The sequence below is a fragment of the Colossoma macropomum genome, unplaced genomic scaffold, assembly GCF_904425465.1.
Source record: "Colossoma macropomum unplaced genomic scaffold, Colossoma_macropomum, whole genome shotgun sequence".
NCBI classification, from domain to species: domain Eukaryota; kingdom Metazoa; phylum Chordata; class Actinopteri; order Characiformes; family Serrasalmidae; genus Colossoma; species Colossoma macropomum.
The window spans coordinates 17,449,234-17,475,092 of NW_023494784.1; the positions used below are offsets into that span (position 1 = coordinate 17,449,234).

Below are 25,859 nucleotides of genomic sequence, written 5' to 3' on the forward strand. Positions count from 1 at the left end.
TCATACAAACGCGCACGCAAAAATAAACTCCACTCACATGACACACCCGCACTACAGTTTGCTACAATGCATCAATCTTCTAAAATCAATAGTAAGGCATAAATGATAAGGATAAGTTAATTTTATTAAACTAAGAAAGCCAGTGATGTTGCTCCCTCATGCTATACAAAAAAATATAAAACAAATTAAAGGCAACAGAAGTAAATAAGTTCAAATGATTGTTAAAAAAAAAATTAAGATCAGGTGCTTTCGAGTCCGTTTCCTAAGCAAAAGTAAAAGCTGGGAGCACCAAACCCCTCCCAATAACAGACTGTATCTCAGTGTGGGAGGGGCCTAAACAACAGCCATCCCACCTCCAAGGGGTGTGGTCTTTATTTTTGGTCTTGAGAGTTTTTCAGAATTGCTATCATAAAAAGAAGAAGTTTTTTTTTTTTTGTTTGTTTTTTTAGCCTTTTTCTCTGTTTTTGTGAATAAGCATGACAAAACACTACATTCAATTCTGATAATAGTTCAAATATAAAATATGAGTATATTACATATGCGTATATATATAGAATTTAGAAAAAAGAAAGGGAAAAAAAAAACACAACAGTTCTTTCTCTAATTCTTTGAAGTCGTTCCTCAGATAAATATTTCAGTAACTTCCCATGGTCCCGGCACCACCGGTCACCAAACCACTGCGTTAAAACAACCGAGATACATTACCTACACATAAAACTACACATCCCATGAGGGCCATGTTGCGGCCTCGGGAACAGAACCAGCAGAGTGAGCAGCAACAAGACATCAACCCAGCCGCAAAGACAAAGGCCTATTTACTTTGGCAAGTAGGATAATAAAATAAGAACTGGTTAACCTGGAGATACCCTATAAGTAGTAGTACTTGAAATAGCAGTAGTAGTTTGACTCGACGTTATTTATTATATGTGTATCTAGAATGCATTGCTGAGAATTTTGAGAGAAAAAAAAAAGGACAGTTGAAAAATTAACAGCTCTTTTACATTCTGGAGTTGTCTGTTGGTGCCATTTTGTTTAAAGTGAACCTTCCATTTAAGTGCTGATGAGGTAATTCAAATAACAAAAAATATAACAGAAGTTTTAAAATGTGAGAAACCGACAGGTCGATAGGAACAGTTTGAGGATAGCATTCAGGGCAGTAATGGATTAGGCAATAGGGGCAAAATAAAAAAGGAGCTAGCACTGGCCTGTTCAGGCAAAATTCAGATTCAACCTGCCAGTGAGGTTTTACAGGTACAATCAGTACATGCTTAGAGCTCAATTTCATTAACATGGTCTGGTTGACAGCACTTGTGCTCTGAAACGGAAAGCATGTATGCTACTGCGCTTGGAGACCAGAACCAAGGATGTATCAGCAGCCTGAAAAACAGCCTGTTTAAAAAAAAAATAAATACAAAATAAGAGTCCTGACTGTACCTTTTCTATACGAATGCTTAAGAAGAGAGTGGTTTACTCTTTCAGTACACCACAATTATGTACCGTTACAGCCTTATGGGAGTGCGCCAGTGCTGTGCCAAGCTCAGAGCGACGTGTGCGAGTACCCAGAGGGCAAATAGTGGAGCGTTTTCTTGCATTCCACAGGTTCCAGATGCTACAAGATCATTAAAAATGTGAGTGGAATCCAGTGAACTGTGTGATATTTGGAGAGCAGCTTCAGCAAAGCCCGTCGATTACAGCATGACTGCATCAAACCTAGAACGTAAGAAGATGACTCTGAATAAACAGCACTTACAGACAAGGCCCTTCCTTTGTCTTTGGATCGCTCAATGCTTTGATATCAAGGGCTAAAACAAGTCAGCACTGCACTACGCTATATATTTCACTTTAAAGCTGAACACACAGTTCATTTTTACTATGTTCACCATGAGCTGTGGGTGGGAGAAGTAAGAGATGAGGAAGTTTATCAGTAGTGTAGAGTAGTGATAGTGTGGCCAGCGCTTCGCTGGACCCCACAGGCACAGCAGCTAGCGAGAAAACGACTTTGGTTCAAGCTTTACGTCATGGCTGAATTACATTGGTAAGGGGGGGGGGAGGGGACAACAAGACCGCCCTGCTAAAGCTCCGAACAATGGTCCCAACCTGCCTCCATAGTGGATACTTCAGTCTACCAAGGATCAAACCAATTAAAACACAGCTACACAGGGGAGCGAATAATAAAAAAAAAGAAACCAAGAAAGAGCCTGTAAGGCAAACAAATGCACTAGCATTGCTTCCATCCACTCACACCAACATCTTTCAAATATATTAACTTTATTAGGGAGAGGGAGGGCAACCTCTCCAGTTTCCTCCCTCTCACTCACAAAGACTTTTCACCAACCACCTGGAGGCGGACAGGCTACTTTGGGGTGTCGTCGCTGCAGCATGTGTGTCCTGACCGCCTCCGAACCTTTTACAAACTCCACCCTCCCCATCCACTCGGGTTATTTTTGGTTAGCTGCACTGACGAGACAGAGCAGAGCAGGGAGAGCCATCTCAACTAGAAGAAAAAAAAAGGAAAGTTTTGTCTTTGGAAATGATCTTCAAAATATTGCATTATCATATTTTCCTGTGGTCTACCAAGAGCCTCTCCGCTCATAAATATTTAGACTTACGCTACGCTACAACGGTAATATACAGCAACAAGGTTTTTAACAAATATTTTTGGTATATCTCGTCAGAGAGGCCTGCCAAAGGCCTCGAAAATAAAAAGAACCTCTTCCTCAAAAGCGTGATGAATTTCTTCCTTAAATAACAGGCAGACTGCAGTTCTCAAATCCAGTTTTTTTTGGTACAGGTACTGTGCACAAGTAGAAAAACAAACACCTTAAAAATTCTCCTGGACAGAGGACAACCTCTCCTCTCCTGGGCCGGGTTGCCTTCTGAACGTTAAGGTCACCCACCACGCGTTTGGTGGCATCATCCTGTACGACCTAGACCAACCCAGGAGACCACACAGAAAGCACACCCTGTGTTGGGAAGACCTTAAGAGGCTGACGGATTTGGGATGAATACAGGTCACAGTCTAGACATCGCACGGTCGCCCCGATGACGTACAGTAGCACAACAGTTTCCAGGAGCTTTCAGTGCGTGATCTACATGGCGACCCATCACCCGCTCAAAAAGCATCCTCTGTTGATGGACTGCTTGCGCAATCCTTTAAAGCTATTAGTATTCTGTAAATACACCCAACTCAGGGTCCACGCTTCAGACCCACCCTAGAGTACGCTTAAAAAAAAAACCTCTGCTACTAAGTATTGAGAATTTTTTTTCTTCGATAAATCAGTGTTTCCAGACAGAGACCAGTCAAACGATTCCTTAAAGCAATGAAACCGTAATCGCAGCCACTTATTACTCCTTTAAAGCCTTGTAACCACAAGTGAGAATGATAAGTCTAAAGCTGAATTAGATAAAAAAGAAACCACAGGAAGCCAAAGGAAAAGCTCTAGAAAGATCTGATATGAACGTCCAAAAGGCCTGCAAAGCAGCGCCTTTAAAAAAGAAACGTTTCAAATCGTGAGGTGTCAAGACACCTTCCTCAGTGGTGATGATGGCGATCACAACAAAGACTATTAACGCTATCAGTAAGGAGCAATGATTCGACAAGTAAACAATATCAGTACACATTTTTGGTTAGGAGTGTTTAGGACCAAAAAGGAAGATATAAAAATGCAAAAAAAAAAAAGGAGTGAAGTGAGTGAGGCGAGCTCACTCAAAGCGAACACGTCTTTGCATTACCGAGCGAGCAAGCGTGCAGTCCAGAGACAGTTCCGTTTCGGCTATCTTTTACGCCAGGCTCTCTAGTAATGCCAACATTCGTGAAGGTTGTTGCTGAAAAATCAAAGCAGGCAACAAGGTCCAAAAAGTACATCGTTTGAAACAAAATGGATGAAGGAAGTATGAAAAAGGAGAAACACTAAAATAATAATACAAAAACCTCTTGTTGAGTTTCTTTTTGGTGGTAGCAAAGGGATTAAATAATGATTGATGAGGAAAAGGAGAGGGGAAAGGAGGAAGAAGAAGGAGGAAAGAGAATGGGCAAAGCCTTCACTGGGCCTTAGAGGCGGTGGTGATTGTGGAGGCGGGCACGGTTGCCGTGGTGACAGCATTGTGGTGGGTATCGGCGGCAACGTGTAGGTTGAGGGCTCCGGCGGCCCCTGCGCTCGCACCGGCGGACACCAAGCTGACCGGGTTGCTGGTGAGCAGAGACAGGTTCTGGGGGTTCAGGAAGAGGGGCGCCGTCACCAGGTTGGGCGTGCTCCCGGCACTGGCGTTGGCAAACAGCAAGTTACCACTGCCATCCAAAGAGGTGATGGGCAGAGTCCCGCTAGATGCCAGAGCTACGGAAGAAGAGAATTAAAGTTACTTCACTGAGCAACTATGAACTACATAGGTTTATTTCAAACTGCTTCAGCACACCTGATTCAAATAATCAGCTAATTCATCTATGGTCTGTCCACAAAGCGTCCTACACAGCGACTTTTCCTAGGTTAGAAAGGCTTTATGTCAAGAACTCACGAGCCCATGGATTTTTCTGAAACAACTAAACTATTTGACATCAATCCACAATATCAGTCTAGAGTTGCTACATAACACTGTGTTTCTAATTTCTATGTATCAAAAACGATCATAATTCTTTTTAACATGAACATTTTCCAGCGTCTTTATTTCTTAATATATTATGAATTAAATGAATTGAATAGCCTGTTTTTGTTACTGTGACTTTAAGACCAATAGATGTAAGTGAGTTCTGCTTAGATTGGCTACACTGTACCTCATTTAAAAAGCAGTCCATCCAAGAAATTTATGTTGTGTTCTGCTTCTCGTTAGACTGAATGGGGTTCTTGCCAACATTTTGTAAAGCTTGTGCAACCTCATAACAGCTATAGAAGAAGTTTGCGGTCAGAGCGTGTATAGGTCAATAAACAAGCCTTTCTTGATTTGAAAATACTATACAAAAGGCCAGGGGTCTCTGATTTAATCTTCCAAATATGGCAAAAGGCAAGCACGTTTTTTTTTAAAGACATTTCACTCATTTACTGCAGAGTAAATGGAAGAATGAATTTCATCACAAAAACTACTATAAATGACACCTGAACACCATGTCAGAACACATTTCAGATTGCAGTAATCAATTTGGCCCATTTCAAACTGCATCATTACCATTACCATAATTCTTAGCGATACAGGTGAATCTTAAGCTGCTGAAGCCATGCAGAGCGATAAGGAAAAGATAGGTGTACTTGCCGCTCCACACACCTTGGATAGTGGCCAAGGTGCTGTTGCTCATCAGTGCTGGACTCAACGCGCTGCCCAAACCACCAGGAGCCAGACTCAGCAGAGCCCCACTAAACAGCACAAACAAAAGACAAAAGGCAATTTCAGTAATTCTACTGACTAAAAAATTAAGCATTTTGGTCCACTGCTTGATTTTAACCTCTTCAACTCCTTGAGACCACTGGTGGATCCAAAACGCACTGTCATATTCTTCATAACTTTCATATTCCATAAGCTACATTCAAAAGGTGGGTGTCATATGAGAGCTGAAACTGTCTCCAGTCAAATAGATGGGTGATGTAATTTAAAACCCTCATAATAGAAGAAGCTGAACTTCCACAAATCTGGGCTATACACTATAAACAGATGGTGTCTCTTCAGTGATCTGCTCCGTAAAAATTATTTTTATAAAATAATACAAAGAGCGTCTAAGATTTTTGGCTTTCAGCAGTAAATTGTAAGCGTATAGCAATATGTGTATGATCATAAAACACGTTCTGTTAATTTGAGGGGAGCATTTACAAAAAATAAATAAATAAATAAAAATGTACATTTATTTCTTACTGAATAATTTGCCTTACGATTTGGTCATGTAAATTCAGATGGACAAACCAAAATATACCCTGGAGAATAAGACGTTAAATACTGATTTGCAGTTACTTAAGTTTTGTTAAAGCGATCTCACGTTTTCCTTTCACCTAATGTAGTTGATTAGCCAACACTCGTTAAAGGAGAAGTTTGTTTCCGTAGTTTTGAACTGGAGCTAAGAGGCTGAAGTAACCTAGAAAGAAGAGAAGCTTATACTCCACCAATTAACACTGTACACACTGCACGCTTAAATCATCTCAGTTGCCTCAAACTGCGTGATGTTGTTTAGTAATGTCAAACAGACTTTCTTATATGGTTTTTGATACTATATGTACACTGTTATCTATAAACATGGACACTGCATAGCTAAAACAGTAGTAGCAGCCATCCTGAAGTCTGAATTTTGTTTGTACTTTTGTTTTTTATGGACAACATTATAGTCACAGAGTATTAAGGGGTATAAGCTTTCATTACGTTAGCCACATTAGCACTGTAACATAAGTGAGGGTTATTTTTTTGCAAAAATACATTCATTTTTGTGATACATACATACACACACAGCTACATACCCAGGAGCGAACTGTGAGGAGGCCATGAGGCCCGGGTTGAGACCAGCAGCTGCAGCCATGGCGGCGAAACTTGCGCTGGTGGGAAGCTGGGCGGCCCCCTGCAGTGCAGCTGACAAGCTGGGTGCCGCCACCATCACCTGCCCTGTGCCCAGTGTGTTGGCCAGTGAGGATGGTGCCTGGGTCACCGTAGTCGCCGGCTCCTGTGACGTCGAAGACTCAGCCGAGGACGCCTGCATCGTGCTGGGGGAGGGGCTGAGTGAAGGAGACGAGGCTGCAGTCGTAACGACGGGAACAGAGGAGATGACGGACGCAGTGTTGGAGGAGGCCGAGCCCACAGGCGTGCCTGGAAAAAGGGCCGGGCAGTGGGTTCACTAGGGTCTGACATTTTATAACAGTTTCCTAATACTGATTTTAAGGAACCACTAATTCCAACAACCAACGAAGTCAAACCTTTATATGGTTAAAAATTAAACAGATTCCAACAGTTTTAATTACTGTCTTAAATAACATATAAAGAAAGAATCTGCTTATAAATAACCTTAAAATAAGTAGATAAAATGAATTCTCACAATGTTGACCTCTCAAACAACAGCAATTTTAAAAGCCCCTTAACATGGAAGAAGGAAGGAAAATTAAAAGCTTCAAAATGTACCGTTTCATATATGGAAACATTTTAAATCTGTTTGGTTTTGTTTTTGAGGCATCACAAAAAGCAATGCATTTACACCTAGTCAGGCTACAGCAGTTTACATCCACCCATTCATGCTGAAGTCATAAGGAGTGTTTCAGCCTCAACTGCATTGTGAGGCACAATGCAGGGCAGCCAATCAGAAAAGAGGTCATTTACACATGTCTGCTTTAAATGCAGAGAAACAAAAACCAGCAAGTTTAAATCTAAAGGATCTAGAAAATTGTTGTGTAAATAGGAATTATAAACATTACAAACGAGACCTTGGTGAAAAAATAAAATACAAGGAAAATTTAGGACATGGGCCCTTTAAAGTGTTTTGTTTTGGTCTAATTTAAAAAAGCCCCTCGCAAATTACCTGTTATTAAAACCTCAGCATAAATGCCTACAAAGGTGTAGAACTTTAATACAGATCAATATTACCAGCTAAATGATACATTGGCTGCATCCTAGTCTCCACTTTTCTGGTCTATGATGCTGCTTACCAGTGAAGCCAATGCTGGAGACACTTGTGCTGGTGAGAGGCAAAACAGGATTTACAGTCAGTGTAGTCGGGGTGGTACTGGTCACAAGACTGGCCGTGGAAGGCGCCTAGAGAAAACAAAGGCAACAGAAGACATTAAACTTAGAATTTCTGAATGGGATGGAGACATCTATACCAACATCAGTTTAGTGACATGGTTTCAGCACTTTTTCATGTTATATTTTTCATATTTTCACACTGACAGTATGTGTAAATGTGTGTCGTATGTGTAATTATGTGTCTATTTATTATATATAACTACATCTATCTATTTAACGCACCAGGGGTGTGGAGGGGGAGAAGATTGCTTTGATGGGGGTGCTGCCGGCACTGCCGCTGCTGGGCGGGTTGATCCTCTTCTCCTTCTGCCGGCGGTTGCAGAACCACACACGGATCACCTCCTTCTCCATGTTCAGCTGGTCGGCGATCATGGTGATCTCCTCAGAGGTAGGTTTTTGGTTCTGCTTGAAGAGGGCAAAGACACCACAAATGCCCTTTCAACATGAGACAGTCACTGCGAGTTGAAGGCTTATGTTAAGGACTTGCTCTAAAGTTTCATAATTCATCTACAAAAGTATCATATCAAATTATGAAGTAAAGGCTAGTAGTGTTGAGTCAGTGTGGTTCTAATAGAAGATATCACTCACCTCCAGAAAGCTCTTTTCTAAGGCCACTCTGATGTTGGTCTCGATGCTGGTCCTTTTCTTGCGACGCCGGTTGAGGCCCTCCATGCCCAGCCCAGGGGAGCCCAAAGAGCTGGGACTGGACAGGGCCTGGTCTGACGTCTGGTTCTCTGCACACACAGCGCGCGCAAACACACACAAGGATGGATATAAGTACCTGAGGCTACAGTTCAATCCTGCACCTCTCTAGACATGAGAGGCGAGACACGTTACTATTCAGTGGAAAGAGAGAAAGTTGAGTTATGTGAGTTTATCACACACAGCGGGTGTTGCAAAAGGGTCTTAAACTCAAATTACATGGGGGTCAGTAACCAGGTAGTCTTCTTTAACAGGGGCTGGTTAGAAAAAATGCAGTGGTACAAAAAGTGAAGAATAATTTTATGCAAGTTTTACTTCTAACTACACATTTTTTTGTTATCATTATTATTGTTATTAGCAGTGGTACAAATACAAAGCCTTTAATAAATATTTTAGTTTTCAGAAAATTTCATTTTAACAGCAGAATTATATGGGGCTTTCCTGCTGAACGTAAGAGAATTTTTTTATGAGTAAAATGTTGACGAAGTGGATAAATCTGTGTTCCCAGGGGATTCAATTAATAATTACATTGATTTCTGAATTCTGCCTCATTGTATTTACTACTGTGTCCTGTGTGAATCCATGACTGCAGATTTAAGTCTAAATTAGTATAAAAGCTAAGTTAGTTAGAGGTTAATTACAGCCATCCCCACCCAGTATGCAGAATTCATGCTCTGTCAGTTTTCATTTGAATAGCCTAAAATCTTATATTTGGTAACCAGCCACAGTACCCGGTATATAAAGAAAATGTACCTCTCGGGCGTGTAAATATTATATTGTGGACTCAGAAAACTGAAATACGTATATTTTTCAGGATAAATTGTAAATGTGTGACAGGCTGTATGAAACTGTATTGCAGGCCGGATGTGTAGTTTGAGACCCCCCTGCCCCCCAAATCAACGCTACATTAAATACACCATAAATTAAAAATAATATGAAACCAAACTCAACTGCTGAAACTAGACACAGTCTAGTTTTCACCAAAATGAGCAGTGAAGCAGTGAAATGTGTTTCTAGTGTTCTAGCAGTTATGCAAGTTCAGCAGTGAGCTGACCCGCGGGAAACCCTCAACTACAGATGGCTATGACAGGAATCTGCTCCATATCCTATCCAACATTCTTCACATCATGCTAGGTCAATCTGGAGCTAGAGAGGGGGGGCAGAGTAGAGACATACCTGCATCGTTGAGCCATTTCTCTAGCAAAGGCTTCAGCTTGCACATGTTTTTAAAGCTCAGGTTCAAGGCCTCAAAGCGAGAAATGGTGGTTTGGCTGAAGTCGTTTCCATAAAGCTTTCCCATAGCAAGGCCGACATCCCCCTTTCAAAGAGAAATTCCATTACAGAGATCCATAAGAACGCTACACAGTGTAGTGAAGTGGACGATAACAGGGCTGTTACTATCACTATCGATTATATTATTAATCAGGCAATCAGCAGAATATATATAATAGAAGATTTTCAGTGTTGTCAGCTCTAAGCTGGTGATGGAGTAAATACACTTTCCACACTGAGTTTAATATTATTTATGGACGTTCTACCTTAAACATTGACATTCGAAGGTTGTAGCAGATATTCAAGTAATATGTTCTTTACCTTGTATGATTTACAGTGAATCTGTTGGTAAATTAACTTAAAACCAAAACTATAAAGCCAAATTATATACTACTGGAGGAGCCTGTTTAATAGGCTCTGTCTGGCATGTTGATCAGCCTAGATCTATCTTGTAAAAACAGAACTGCATTAGGGTGTGTTTTCTATACTTCCAGGTTGTTTTTACATACACAATTTGTTACAACACTTTAGGTAAAAGTCAAGGACTATGCAGATCCCAGCAGACACTTCATGCTCCAGGCTGTGACATGTTAAGCCAATATGTATGCATGTGATGTGTGTGTATGTAGCGGTTTACCTGAGTAAAGCCCAGTTTGATTCTCCTCTGTTTGAAGGTTTTGGCAAACTGTTCCAGCTCCTCCAGATCACTGGGCTCCTCCAGGCTGGGGGTGTCCAAGCGCTTTGGCGTTGTCTGGCTGTGGGGGAGGGTCTGGATTGGGGTAGCTGCTATCGTGCGTGTCGGTGTTGCGGGCTAAAAGGTAACAGCACAAATGAAGTCAAGACCAAGATTATGTACTCTTGAAAAAGTTTTTTCAGAGCGAAGCCACAGAAGAACACTTCTTTTTTTTAACCGACACCTGTCTGTACCATGTAAATTCCAATTTAAGTCATCTTAATATTTTAGGCCTTTAATTTGTAAAATGTAATGTCAGTTTTCCAACCTGTGTGGTGAGGGTGATGCTTGGCTGAGTCTGCAGGAGGTTGGCTTGGCTTTGAGGTAGTTGAGTTAGAAGATTCTGGGCTTGCAAGAGGCCTGTTAAACACACATTAAAAAGGAAATCAGTAAAGGCCAGCAGAAGCTGAAGAAGGCTGGCTGTATACAGTGCTGTGTGGAGGCTGAAAGGACAGAGTGCTCACTCTGCTGGCCCTGCGGCGTCTGCGAGATGATGAACTGCGCCGGCTGCAGCTGAGTGGCGATGGGGTGGCCTGGCTGCACCAGCACAAACTGCTGAAGGTTGAGGTTCTGTTGCTGCTGCTGCTGCAGCTGCTGCAACTGCTGCAAGATACAGACAAACAGAGAGAAACACGTCACTCATTACACATACTGCCAGCTGCAGAGTTCTCTGTATACTGCACTTTACACTGTGAGCTGCCGTCTCTACATTTCAAGCAACGTCTTGGTAATTTTTTTTCTCAATTATTTCTCCTTACTCCAAATGTCTGGGCACACAAAAGGACAAAAGTACATTGCATAGCTATAAATCTTTACAGGGGAATTCTCCTGGATTTTTTTATTAATTTCTGTAGAAAATTTAAATCATGGTCATTCGGTGTGGTTTGATAGAAATGGGCCATTCTAGAGAAACTTGAGAATTGTTCACAGTAGTGAATATGGGAACCAGATGTCTGAAATGTCAAATGCTTCTAAGACCTCTCTCACCTGAAGGTATCACACAAACTATTACACAAAATAGTTTTATAGAAAGCGGCCTATGATCTATTTTAAATACATGCACAGAAAAGAGGTACATAAAGGGAGTTACAAGACAAAGATAAAAAAAAAACAAAACAAAACAAAAAAACTCTTTACCATGATTAACATTACATACAAAAACTCAGAAGGCATGTGTAGGTTCACTGGTCATTTATAACCCCATTACACAATTATAACATTTAATTATAATCACACTGGGTCAGCGTCATCTAAACAATCTTCTCCTTCAGAGTACAACAGCCATGTCATCAAAAATCAGTCTGAAAAATAGGTCAAATCTGACTCATGTTGATGCCTATATATATACACACACAGGTCTCCAAAGGACAAAGGGACACCATCATCATTTTTTTTATTTATATAATTTGTTAATTTATTGCGGGAAATTCACTTATTGATCAATACTTTGAATGCAACTGAGCAATAGCAAGGTAGAAAACATTCACCTAACCCTCTAATATTACTTCAGAACTAATGTTGGGGCACTAATCCAAATGCACACACGTTCAGAGAAGGTTAGAAAACTTGAATCGTGAGCTAAATGAATCTGACAGAAAAGTATTTTTTCTTCAGAATTAAATGTCTATGAGAAAGCTTAGAGATGCACTGAAAACTGCAAAATTAAGAGTGAAAAATGTGGTGGAAAGAGAAGTGTTCAAAACCTGCACTGCTCTGGTCATTCACAAGAGAGCATAAAACAGGCCTAAGCCTCAGTTATGCACACACATGCACTCCATTCCTTCAAGATGTGATATAACCTAAATAAAATGCTGAATACTTACCTACATAAAGAACAGTGACACTGATGTTTGAGTGTTTCTACTTGCCTTACTTAAGTTTTTAACTGTAACTACCAGGATAATTTTGAGTTTGTTAGTAACTCTGGTTGTTATTGCAGGTAATAACTTTTCCAAATAAATAAATAATCAATTGTCTAGGAAATTCATAAATAGACATAAATACACACATATATATATTTACACAAACACACACACACACACACATATATATAAATAATATTTCATATATACTCATATATTATATATGTATAAAATAAGCAATGCCATTTGAAATTACTTGCTAACTCTACACACTTTGAGGCTAATGTGTGATGAATTAGGCATGCAGTTCACACAATGCTTCCATAACTTGTTGCCTACAACAAGTTTTTCTTTAGCGCAAAACTAAAGAAGCAAACATCGGACACCACACGTGCCACGGCTGATGAAGTAAGGGGAAAACTTTGCATTTTCTTCTCCTGTGTGTTGTTTTTTCCCACCAGACTATTCCTTTAAATACAACCTCCATACAGAGTAATGCCTTATCATTTACCATATTTCACCATTCGTTATCATGTAAATACACATCTATAGAAAAGAGAGACGTGAAAACAGAACATTAAGTTAGATGTTTCAGTAAAATAACAGTTGACAGGGCTCTTACGGATGTGATCTGGATGGGCTGGGAGAGGGGGATCTGTGTGATCGGTGTGGCAGCGGAGGCGGAGATACTGGCTCCCGTGGTGCTGCTCTGCTGGCTGGCCGAGTGCTGCTGCACAGCTGCCAACAGCTGCGCCTGAGCCTGCTGCAACAGCAGCTGCTGCTGCGCTGGGGTCAGAGTCAACTACAGACAGACAGAGACAGAGAGACGGAGAGAGTCAGAGAGAGACAGAGAGAGAGAGCGAGAGAGAGATATTAGTTACAATCAAATCAGTCAAACTCATTAGACTACAGCTCATAACACATTTATAATTAATATGATATTCAAAGCTGGTGATGTACTTAGTACTTTAAAAAAAAAAACACATGGATGAAAACAGAAATGCATTGCTTCCTCGACACGATGCTGGTCTTGAGTACCACATGCTCGACTCCACACTAACATGCACTCCCTCACACAGCCTCAAACCTGTGACCAGTATTTCACCAACACCCCAAAACAGCTTCATCTACACCGGTCAGCACACTGAGCCTTTACGGAGGACAGTAACAGACTCTGAGGTTCGACACAGAATGAATGCATGAGCGATTCTTTGGTGAACACATGCAGAAAGTCATTCAGCAAACTAACGACCAACAAAGACTGTACAGTGCATGCTGGAGATCAACAATACAGTTCTGTCAGGACTCCTGACCGTATAACACACTGCAGTACAGGACATGCATTACAAGCAGTGCAAGGCTGATTTATCAGAAGGCTGATAATATTAGCCAATACTGAGGTGCAGTTAGGGGTGGGCAACATGGCAGAAATATATTATTATGACGCTTGAAGACATTTGATGTATACAATACGCATCACAATATTTAAGTTGAAGCAGAAAAAACATTTTGAATCCATTGTTTTTGTGGTCAGAAAAACCAACCCATTTACACATATCCGCCTATTCAGCTTACAGCAGTGTAGCCCCGCCCACTCACACTGAAGCTATAAGGAGTGTTTCAGCTTGGACTGCTTTTCAGTGGAGTGCAATACAGGGCAGCCAATCAGGACAGCCCTCATTTACATATATCAGTCTTAAAGACACAGTCTGCTTAATTCTGAGGGATAAACAGAGCTCACAGTTAACTGACACTTTGTCAGTTACTCATTATTAGGCCTGTCATGGTTATGAAAGTTTAGCTGACGATTACTTGTTACATAAATAACTTGATTTACGATGCAACTGTCTGTTTTGTACATTTAATGCGACTAATAAAGTACAAGTTTAAAGCAGCTAAAACTGGCCTATTAGCTTATCTTGCTTTGCTAGCTGTTTACTTTGTAGGTAACAAAAGATGATACCCTGCACTCTCTGTAACAAGCAAACTAATGAAAACACACCCGCCTCACACTATGCTTGTTGCAATATGATTTACATGACATTAAACTGGGCTTATCTAAAAAAATTGCAATAATTATACAATAACTGCAAACAGACCATCATGTAATAATTGTGACAGGCCTACATTATTCAACCTAAACTATTGGGGTCTACTTAATTTTTTTAGACCAAATTAAATTATATCAGCTGACACTACCAATTAGCAGTATTTAGCTCCTTAAAGTCAGAACTGTTCACAAAAACTTCATATCGGTCAGGCCCTAATCGTGAGTGCTGACCAACTGTTCTACTGTCTGTCCAGCTTAAAGAAGATCTGCCTCCTAGAGGTGCTGGCTGTGCAGTCCATCACTTCAAACAGTAAAGAATGGCTCTGATGAAAAGGGGAGCTGACTGTGTCATATGAGGGGACATGGTGGTGAGATCGAGTGAGCGTGCATGGACACCCTCTGTACAGGCAGCGTGCCACTTACTCCAGCTATCTGACCCCCGGCCAACATGAGCTGAGTCTGGGGCAGTGCGCCCTGCTGACTGGAGGCTGGAAGCTCAGCCGAATCCTCTGACTTACACTGAAGACAGAACAGAGAGCAGGGTCAGGGCCTGGAGCACAGACCCCCAGCTTTCACGTCCCACCCTGACTAGAGCAGAAAACGCTCCAGAAAGAGGATTCGAGACCCGCCCAGGAATCTGCATTGAGCAAAAGCTTTAACGTCCATAACCAGCCGAGTTTCAGCAAGCAACCAAGCAACTTTCAGTATGACAGAGAAATGAAACAAATGAATTGATAAATGAACCGCCCTTGTGGTCATTTTGCATGACAAACATCTGTTAAAACAAAAGAGCAATGGAAAAAAATTAAAATAAATAATAATTATTTTATATATATATATATATATATATATATATATATATATATATATATATATATATATATATATATATATATATATATATATAGTAGAGAAAGGTATCCAGATATTATATACACCCACCCTCCACATCTTACAGGTACAGGAGATAGAAAAATGAAGGGAAGGGGGTGCAGACAGTGGGGGTGAAGAGAGAAAGAGTAAGAAGAGAAATCAGAGGGGAAAAGAGAGCAAGAGAAAGAGTGAGAGGAAGAGAAACAAGCAGGAGAGAAAGTGAGAGAAAAAGAGTGAGAGAGACAGGAGGGGAGGAGAGAAGAAAGAGGGGAGGACAAGCTCAGAGAGAAAGAGAATGAGATAAAGAGGGGTAAAATTAGAGCAAGAAAAAAAGAAAAAGAACAAAAATGATGTTGAGAAAGGGATGAAAAAATAGAGAGAGAGAGAGAGAGAGAGAGAGAGAGCTAGAGAGAAAAGAGGAGGGAAGAAGAGAAGAGTGAGAAGGGACAAGTTCAGAGAGAGAGAGAGAGAGAGAGAGAGAGAGAGAGAGAGAGAGAGAGAGAGAGAGAGAGTGAGATAAAGAGGGGAAAAATCAGAGCAAGACAAAGAGAGAGTGAGAGAATGAAGGTTGAGAGAGGGAGAGAAAGAGAGAGAAATAAAAGAGTGAACCCCAAATGCTCTAGTGGCCCTGGTGATAAAAATACACTGCGGTCCTCTGAGACGTGAAGGGAGAGGGAGGTGGGGTATGTTAATTAAAGAAACGGTTATGCAGTGCATGCAAATTCTGCATAGATTTGCATATTCTCCACCATCTGTTTCCGAGCAACTGCAGAGCAGCTAATTAGCATATGGGCACAATTAATTTCCCTTGTAAAAAGGAGATAGCAGCATTGCTTTTTTCACTGGCACGTCTGTGTAGCTCCAATCTTTACACTTTCAACAAATCCAGCATACTGATCACTCTCACACACTCACACACACACACACACACACACACACACCTTGTTCCAGCCTTGTACCAAACACACACATAGAGCTTATTAATGTGCAGTCATTCACAGGTATGATAATAATAGAGCGGGTCAGACAGCGGTTTAGCCGCTCCGACAGGATGCATCATGTCAGTGGAGAACAATGACCCCCGGGGACATCACTACATTCCTCTCGGTCTTTAGTCCTACTTACTCCTATAGTCCCTCCGTAGTCCTCAGTTTTTACCTCACAGAATACATGTTTCATTAAACTGACAGAACTTATGGAAGAACAATGTCTGAGTGTTAAAGGAAAAAAGAGAGAGAGAAAGAAAGGAAGAAAGCAACCCTGTGAGAGGTACAGACAGAGAGAAAGCAAGCGAGGGAGAGAGTGCTACAAGGAGAGAGAGAGCAAAAGTGAATGAGAGAGAGTTAGAGAGAGAGAGAAAGAGAGCTGAAGCGTACCTGTTGGAGCAGGGCCTGTGCGTGTGCGTTGGTGATTGCGTTTGTTGTTTGCACCGTCTGCCTCTGAAAGTCCAGTCCGTTTGTTTGGGCACCTGGAGGGAGAGAAAGAGGCAGCCGCTCAATAGATCACAGCCTTAAAAAACCCCTTTCAACTGACACAGAACACCTCGTGTCCTCTCTTTCAGAACGAAAGGCTTTTTGTGATAAATATTCAGAGGCATTCCCCCATTCTGCCTTCATACATCCTCAAATAACCACATCACACCATCACACAATCCACAGAGGATAATACGTTAATGACGGGAGATTTCACTGTAGCGACTACATGAGCATAAAAGCAAAAAGCTGCTCTGTGTTAACTGCTGATGTGAATTTAAACAGGCAAACACAACACAACCAACACAGGATACAGAAAAATCTGTGCAACACTCTCAATAAAGGTGAGTCCTTTGGAGAGATGCCGTAAAAGAACCAACCTTTGGTTCCCTGAAGGACCTTTCAATTGATGGTTCTTTGAAGACCCAATCTTGTAAATGAGATGCAGGAGTTTGAAGAACCTTTCTAATGTTTAAAGAATCTCCACAATCTTTACCAAATGAATGATTCCCGTAGAACGGTATGTCAAAGCCAACAACAGGACCCTTTATATTTAAGAGTGCACCAAAACAGCAGCTAATTAGCTACCTACACTGACTAAAACAGCAAGAGGTGAAAAACCAGGTGAACAGTGATCTAGTCTAATGGCCAGGTAACTCACCTGTGTTTCCGTCCCCACTCTCCATTGCACATTTACTCGTTTCTGACGGATTACTCATTCTAGAATCTGGAAGAAACAGAGACAGACTTGAACTGGACCATCACCTCTACCGTCCTTTATCACCTCATTCTAACCAATGTAGAATAGTATCTCATTAGGTAAGTTTAGGTTTATGATGCTGCCTGTATTTACAAACACTCAACACGCATCATCATACATGACCAGTGTTACAGGAGGTATCAAATATAAAGATGTCATTTCTGTATTGATGGGTATCTGTGAGCAGAAAATGCTGGATCAGATATCGGAGGGGAAAATGTGAATAAATTAAACCCGATTCTGTAACAAACCTATCCTGAGACAGCACGCTCACACTGTGATGTGTGATGTGATGTTGTCAGCTGTGTATTTCTTCCTGCACTATAGTGGAGTGTCTGAGTAGCTTAATTGAAGTGCTTCAATTAAAACTAGCTAATTTTAAAGCTTTGTAGCTTCGTTTTTAAAGAAGAAATATCGGTATCAGTTTTAGCCGACACTCAAGATTTCAATATCGCTATCAGAAAAGTAAAATCACTCCAACTCTAATCCCAAGTTCAACGCACTCAGTAGTGTCTAACAATGCATTGTGAAAGTGATAATGAACTGTAGAAAATGGACCAGCTATTAATGATGCCATCTAATGCAACTGCATTGTGTGAACACTAAAGTTTGTAAATGATCAGCACCTTAACAACCCACTCCAGCACTCCTCTTGCCTCTCAGCTCTAGTGACGTTAGTAAGATGTGCAACAACATGATTATAGATGATTATCATTGCTGTCAGAACAAAACCTTGTATCTCCATTTTTGCCATTTTTCATTCCGAGATATTTGAAATTTTCAGCTTCCTCTTACATTTTGTCCAGTGGAAATCGTCCAAAATGATTGAGAATAAATCATTGCTCTATTAATGTCTGTTAAAAGTTTTTTTCCCTTCTCCTGTAAAGTTATCTTTTTGGAGATACGAGTTTTTGTTCCGACAGCAACGTTATATAATAATTGATCTTTTTTTTTTTAATTTATCATAAGCACACCAAACAGTGAACCAAGTGTTGTGAATCTATTCATGGGCTAAGTGTTTTGATACACCTCTGATGCTCAATAATAACCCTTTCAATAACTCTCAATAGTTTCATGTCTTTATTTCAGTAGTCTAACACTGCGTTGATGTTTTATTGTGCATACATTCAACCTGTGCATGCTAGTTTGACCCTGATGGACAGAGACACGTCCACTAGTGCAACTAAAACATGATGTATTCAGTAACACACGTGACCTTATGCTCCTAGAAACAGCAACTCAAAAGAAGTATAACCAATTTTCTATTTGTTTTAAACAAAATATGAAAGATGATACTGTACATCCTCGCCTCACTTAACCTTCCCTTCAGGATATGCTGAATTGGGCAAAGAGACTGAATTTGAAAATTAAGCTGTAGTAAGTCCAATAGACTAAGTATTCAGATGATGATGAAGGGTTTTTAATTTCCTACCATAGTAGAGGTGGCCAATATGACAATATTTTATTGTATTGCGATAATCACACAATACGATCACATCACAATATATTGTTTCAGCATCGTGATCACGATGTGTGTACATGCACTTCAGTCACATTGCAGGACGTGCATTTAAGGCGAATTAAATCAAACACATCATGCTACAACTTTTTTGCTGCTTGGTACAAAAGGAAACTCACACGGTTCTCATTTGCCATGACTACAGCATAATTTATTCCGATTTAGGCGTTCTTGGAAACATGGAGACGAGCAGTCACAGCGCTCTGCTTTTGTGTTTGGTGCATTGAAACCAACTGTATAGCATTAAAGTTCAATAAAAGATGTCTCGCACTCAGAGAAAGTCTCCAGAGTAAAAAGCCATTTTTTTATTATTTTTTATTTTATTTAAATCAATATATATTGATTTTATTGGAATTATTATTTTTCTCCAAATTCAAGTGGATTTTTTTCATATCACAATATATATCACAGGAAAAAAATACTGCAATGTCAGTTTTTTTCTAGTATCGTGCAGCCTTCATTTTTGCCTTATCACCCACCTCAATGCTACAATATCATTTTGGTATCAAGTATTAAAATACTGTACTTGGTATCAAACTCAAAACTGGTATCATGACCACTATATATATGATCGTCAGCATATCTGCATAAAAACCCCATTGCTCCTCCATATCCAGCATACATCTGCACTGAGATGCTCAAACACCATTATTACATTTTTTTAAAAATTAAAGAGCTCAAATTACTTAGCAAAGATGCTCTCTCTGTACTTTACTCCTCACCAAAAGATTTCATTCAGAACGAACACACGCACCGTTACAGTCCCACTCACCAGCCACAGCTGCACCTGCTCTCTCCAGCATGGTCTCCATGAGCATCCACAGCAACTCTTTCACCTCACACACCGCAAAGAGAGTCGCACTCGCCCACTCTGAACAGCAGAGGCTTCTCCGTTTGAGTTACTCACGCCAACAGAGCCCGAAAGGAAAGAAACACCAACAAAGGCGCACTACTGCACGGTCTGCTGCATAACGCACCAACATACAGTAAAGCCTGCAGAGAAGAGCGCTTCTCCTCGCCCAGCCGCTCCTTTTCTCTCGCTCGCTCGCTCTCTCACTTACTGCCATGATCGTCACGACAGCTCGAGTGTGAAAAACTTTTTTTTTCTTCTTTTTTTTTTTTTCCCTGGAATGGAACAGAAACAAAGAGTGCAGCTGGCAGCGCCCATAATGAAGCGTAATCAGTATTCAGCTGATTAAAGTCGTATGCAAATCCTCCTCTGCCTCGTTAGCGCGGCGAACACTTTGAAGTCCTGCAAGCAATTCATTTCACACAGCGCTCTGAAAGCTTTCTGCATAATTTACATTTTTCATAAATATTTATCAGCTCATTAGCATATTAATTGGATGGCTTTGGAGGGAAAAGAAGGGTGGAAAGAAATAACCTCTACAGCTCAGCACAACAGTGCAGTCGGAGCCCACGCAGGCCCAATTACCAGCAGAGTGCAGGCATTCCAATTAGCAGGACAGGTAAACAAGGTACCTGCGAGCATTAAAAGGCAAAGATTTTGGAAATAAAAACTATTAGGATCCATAGAGCGCAAGAGGAACCTCTTTGGAGCGCTGCGCTGGTCCAACAACGAGTCGACATTCCGCGCCGCCGTCATGGCCCCCCTACGGCTTCAACACTCCAGCGAGCGAATCCAGCCAATTCTGTAGGCATAATTCCATCATGGGACACGCGTAGCGATTAGCATATCCAGATTAACTTCAGATCCCATTAGACGTTCTTTTAAGAAGTTAATTCACTCTTGCAAATTACTCTGCCAGCAGAGTGTCGCAGCAAGTGTATGTTTATTCATAGACTTTATTAGGCAAATTACTGGAGCTTTTTAAAAAATGTGCGAAGGGTGAATTGGAGTACCACGATAACCTCAATGTCTCAAAGATGTTCCATTTACCCCTAAACATGAGACTTCATCCCCTCCAAGTGTCAGATTTCTCACAGATTAAAATCTAAACAACACACTGACTCCTCACTGTATATCAGACTTAGACTAAATAGGGGGGAAAGGCAGACAGTCAACAAGACAGGCAACTACACATCTTTAGTTAGGCTTCAAAGTAAGTAACTGTACCAAAGCCAAAGTGAAAAACAACATTGAAACGAGCAGAAAATAACCCTCCCAACTGCCACGCTTTCACAAGCCATCAGCATAATGATATTATGCAAATATCTTGGTTGATAGAATTTTAAATATGGAATTTTAAATATGAAACTCATTAGCGGAGTGTTTTATTGAAAGGAGGACCGAATGCCACAAAGAAGATAAACAGTGCTGAGAGTATATTAATCACATGCAAATTCCACATTTGAATTAATTTAGAGGACACTTTCAAGTGGAAAAGGTAGGGTGGGCACATCATAGCCATCAAGACCATTTAAGCCTAATATACATAAAACAAATATTGCTATGTTTTTGGCATTTCACATAATTTAGCATCTATTTAGGACGGCTACACGTAATGTAAAGGTCAATTTGACATGTTGGTACACATCTTTGTTTTAGTAGTCTGACATGCAAATTCTAAATATTGAATATGAAGGTATTAGCAAGGTTATATTATATGAATCATATCTGCATGAGCAGATATTTACTTTAATATATATATATCAGCATTAGACAGATGTTTAGATTTGACTGATATTTAATTATGTATTTATTGTGATCTGGAAGGGCAGAATGTTTAGGTGATGTCGGGCTACTGTGCTAAAATGTCTGCACTTTATTTTCACCTGTGATCCTCAACAAATAATTGTTACATTTCTCTGCAATGCTAAACCAGGTGGATTTAGTTACAACGTCTACATTTTGTAAATGTTTGTGTATCGGCATTGGCAGATACGTACATAAAAAAAACAAAGGATATTGTCATGGGCCAGTTTCCATATCATCTGCCTTCCTAGTTATTTTACATCAGCCACTAAAGGAAACTTGTAAAGCCTCTCAAGGCATTCGACGGTCTTCTGAAGGCTATTAGTGTTTTGGAAGCTCTTACATTTAGTTAGTATTATAAGGTACAATATCTTTTCTTAGTCAAGAAATTTGTCGTAGGATAATCCAGGTAAAACTGAAAGTGTCTACATGCTTTTGGCCAAGTCTACCACACATCAAACAAACAGCACCATAAGAGCATGGATATGTTTGTGCAAAAACTTGGCCCAAAACTTTGCACAATTCATATGTAACCTGTTAAATAAGCAATAAACTGTCCCATTAAAGTCTAGATTTATAATTTAACTTTAAGTGAGGCACATTTTTACTGAACACAGCCAAGTTCCCTTTCATGTCTGTTGAAAATAAGAATTAATTGAGCATCAAATGTAAACACTTTCTATTAATTAATGTTAAACCACAATCACTAATGTACAGTCATTGCTATAGTGCAATCAGTTTTCCAAGCCTGTACATTATTATGCCATTACCCCATACTGACAAAAGCTAGAGGTTTTGCTGCTGCCTACTGGTTACATTCATGGCTCTGTCTGTTCATTTTAGTAGGCCTTTGTTCAGTGTTTCAGACCATTCAGTGCTGGGGCTGCCACTTGTTTTCAACTCCTCCTTGTAGCTTTAAATACTCCCTCCCTTTGCATGGGACAAAAAAAAATAAATAAAGAATGAATTAAACCAGCCTCTGTCGTGCAAACAGCAATAAGTTATTAACGGAGCACACAAACGTGCTGCAGCTTGCCACAGCTTCTCGCGAGCCAGGCTCAATACAAACACAACATAATGTCTTTCTGAGCTGATCTACGTGTTATCTTCAGGACAGCGGTTCTCTTCTTCTCCCCTGACACCTCCCAAAATTAGACTTTCTAATGAGGCCCCAGGCTAATGGGCCTAAGCCTGTGCATTCTTTAATCGCAAACCAACACCTCCCCCCAATGCAGCTAAAGCAGCCAGTTTAAACGAGAGAGAGAGAGAGAGAGAGAGAGAGAGAGAGAGAGAGAGAGAGAGAAGAAATCACAGTGAAATCAGTTACTCTCTCCCAGATGGCACATGAAACATTTACAATTGGAGAGAGAAATACTGACTGTAAATGGAAATTCTGGCCTAGAACCATCATTTAACATGTCACTTGGTGCGTAATGCAGTAGTCTGCCCCCTCAACAGTTTGACAAACACACAATTTTTGTATTTCAGTTTTCTCTCACTACAGTACCCAGCATACACTGAGCAGACACATCCCACAACTCTTGGTAATCCACACTGCCACTGATCGAGAAACATAAAAAGATCTGTGGTTCTAGCTATCACTGGGGACAGAACTTCTGTGCTTGCTAAAGGAATAATTCAGCTGAAGAATTTCAAAAGCCCCCAAGCATTCACCCCAGAGCACTTTGGCAAAATGTGTTCACACCTTCAACATACGTCAGAAGGGGGTCCTTGTCTTTAAACCAGGAACATCTTACTGTAAGAAGCGAGCAGGCATGATTATAACAGGGGTAGCGACCGTTAATGTTTTTATTTTGGCTGAAGTGTCCCTTTAAAAATGCGAGAGAGAAGTTAATGCAAATTCGTCTGTGCTTAGTGTTGAATTGTAGTCTGTGCTGTGGAAGTAAAACATCTAGACAACGTTTTACAAACGGACGTCAACGCGTTTCAACAGCCTGAAGTCTATTCAAGTCTGCTTTTATGTGAAAAACAATGCATATGCGAAGCCAACTATGATTTCTGGATAAAAAGGCTTCTATCTAAAGTGATATAACAAGACAACAGCTATGAAACAGAGAGCGGAGCCGCTTCGTGCCCCGGCTAGTCAGGCCTAATGAAGTGAAATGCATTCAGCCGCTAGCTGGCCTGCTACATATGCATCAGCAGCTGCTGTCCGGCTACAATACGGTCAAACTGGCTAACAGTACAGTCAAGCTATTCAACAAGCCGGCAGCAAACTTAAAAACCCAAGTGTAGCCGAGGACACACCTGGCAACGCGGCTACAATCTGCATAATACATGTTTATTTGACTGCTACATGGACGTACTGTAAATCAGACTGCTGTTTTAATAAAGAAAAAGACGTCCAAGATCCTACGAGGCTGAAGCTGCCCTCCTATCCGCCAGCTTCTTGTTCAAATTTTCCCGTTCCACCTTAAATGGTGCAGCAGTTACATTCTGGCGCCTGAGGCGTTATAATAATAATCGCTGCACCATTTAAGGTGGAACGGCAAGATTGGATCAAGAAGCTGGCGAATAAGAAGCCTCGTCAAGATCCCCTGACACAAAGAGAAACGTTTCGATGCCTGCGTTTCTTTAAGTCAAACGCTATCCGTGCCGTTTTTAGGCAGATAAGCACGAAACGTTTCGTGCCGAGCTCCAACAATGAGGCGGATTCATGGTGAATATGCTGAACGGCGCATTTCTCTGCTCTACAACAGGCCCGCATGAATAACGCACTCAACGGGGCCACAAGCCTGCTGCTGCTGCAGAGGGGCACAAAGACACAAGAGAGGGAATATGGGCATAAAAATCAGCCTTAAAGCCTTTCCAGCCATGTAGCTGACCCCAAACAGCCCTCCGCCGCTCGGCAGGCTCACATTTACGACCGTAAACATTACGCGCAACCGAGGAAATGAATATGCAAAGCTTTTATCTGCCATAGGCTCCCAGCACACAATACAAAAACACAAAGCCGCCGCTGGATTAGCATTAGCCCGGCTAGCTACGGCCACCAGCTCCTCACAACACTGAAGAAGAAAAAATCATCCTACAACCGCTGGCTGGAGCCCGGGACAAATAACCCGGTACGATGTGGCCGATTACTAATAAAATATGCTAAACCGCGTTTGCTAGTCGGCGATATGAATATGTAAGGCGCTCGGCGCCGCTCTGATCACACAAAGAGGAGGGCATTTTCGCCTTTAATGTGCCCTCGCCCTGCACCGCCGCGTTCCCCCTCACACCCGCTCAATGATCCGCCGACAGGCTGCGAGCGGCCGCCAGCCCGCCGCCGCCGCCGCGGCCCGGAGAGCGGCTTGTTTACGCTCTCCGCTCCGCTTATCGGGCTTGAGAGAAAGAGCGTTTGAATATGAATATGAATATGTAAAATGCAGTAATGATTACCTGCTCCTGAACTCTCATCTTGACTCGCTGCTCCTCCGTCCGCCATTTTGAATATTTAAACTCCGATCCCAGCCCAACAGACAGCAGCACAACACACACACACACACACACACACACAAAACACAATACACAGTGTACACAATGCGCACACACAATACACACCCACACACTCTGACTGTGAACTTCACACACTCAAACACCTCTGAATGAACTCACTTAAACGCAGCGGCCGCCTGAATAAAACATCTTAAATATTCTCCCTAAACGCTGAAGGGATGCATTTAAATACATTATGTATATTTACATTTACATTATGAAACAATTGATAACTTTAAAGAAGGTTAAAGTCTAAGGGTCCATTTACGATTATGATTTATTTCACTTTCACATTAAACATTTTTCTGAAGCCCATTTTCGCCAGATAAAATAAAAAGACCACCTCTGTTTTTTTTTTATTTTCTCTTAATATTGACTTGCAATGTCTGCAATGTCAGTTTTCAAAAGTTTAACTACATATCGAAATAATTATTATTCTCAAAAATAATGACTTAGTATATTTAAGTGATGTATCCCCAAATAATTGCCTATTTATTGTTTCGACGTAAGATGTTGGAATTTCACCTTAATTCAAAATCAAAGTAAAAGTCGTTATTTTAATATTAGTCAATATTTCGAGACACCAAATTCAAACTTTATTTAGAGATAATAAGTTAATATTTAGAGAAAATGAGTAATTATTTCAAAACACTCAAAATTTTGACATTTGTACCAGAAATCAGTTAGGATATACAATGGCCAAAATTCACTTAAGATATACAACAGACCAGAAGAACTGTATTTACTTTCATGTCAGTAGT

General features: G+C 40.8%; 1 protein-coding gene across 1 annotated transcript; it reads right to left on the bottom strand.

Moving 5' to 3' along the window:
* Positions 1–931: 931 nt before the first annotated feature.
* pou2f1b (POU class 2 homeobox 1b) lies at positions 932–25,104 on the bottom strand. The gene is made up of 14 exons (XM_036581512.1): positions 25,003–25,104; positions 17,324–17,389; positions 16,567–16,658; positions 12,890–13,069; positions 10,870–11,008; positions 10,674–10,765; positions 10,310–10,483; positions 9,577–9,718; positions 8,287–8,432; positions 7,921–8,100; positions 7,602–7,707; positions 6,429–6,771; positions 5,254–5,342; positions 932–4,334 (listed from the first exon to the last, which is right to left on the bottom strand). The coding sequence occupies exons 1-14, from the start codon at positions 25,046–25,048 to the stop codon at positions 4,042–4,044; spliced, it is 2,088 nt and encodes a 695-aa protein (XP_036437405.1). The 5' UTR covers positions 25,049–25,104; the 3' UTR covers positions 932–4,041.
* Between the last annotated feature and the right edge of the window lie 755 nt (positions 25,105–25,859).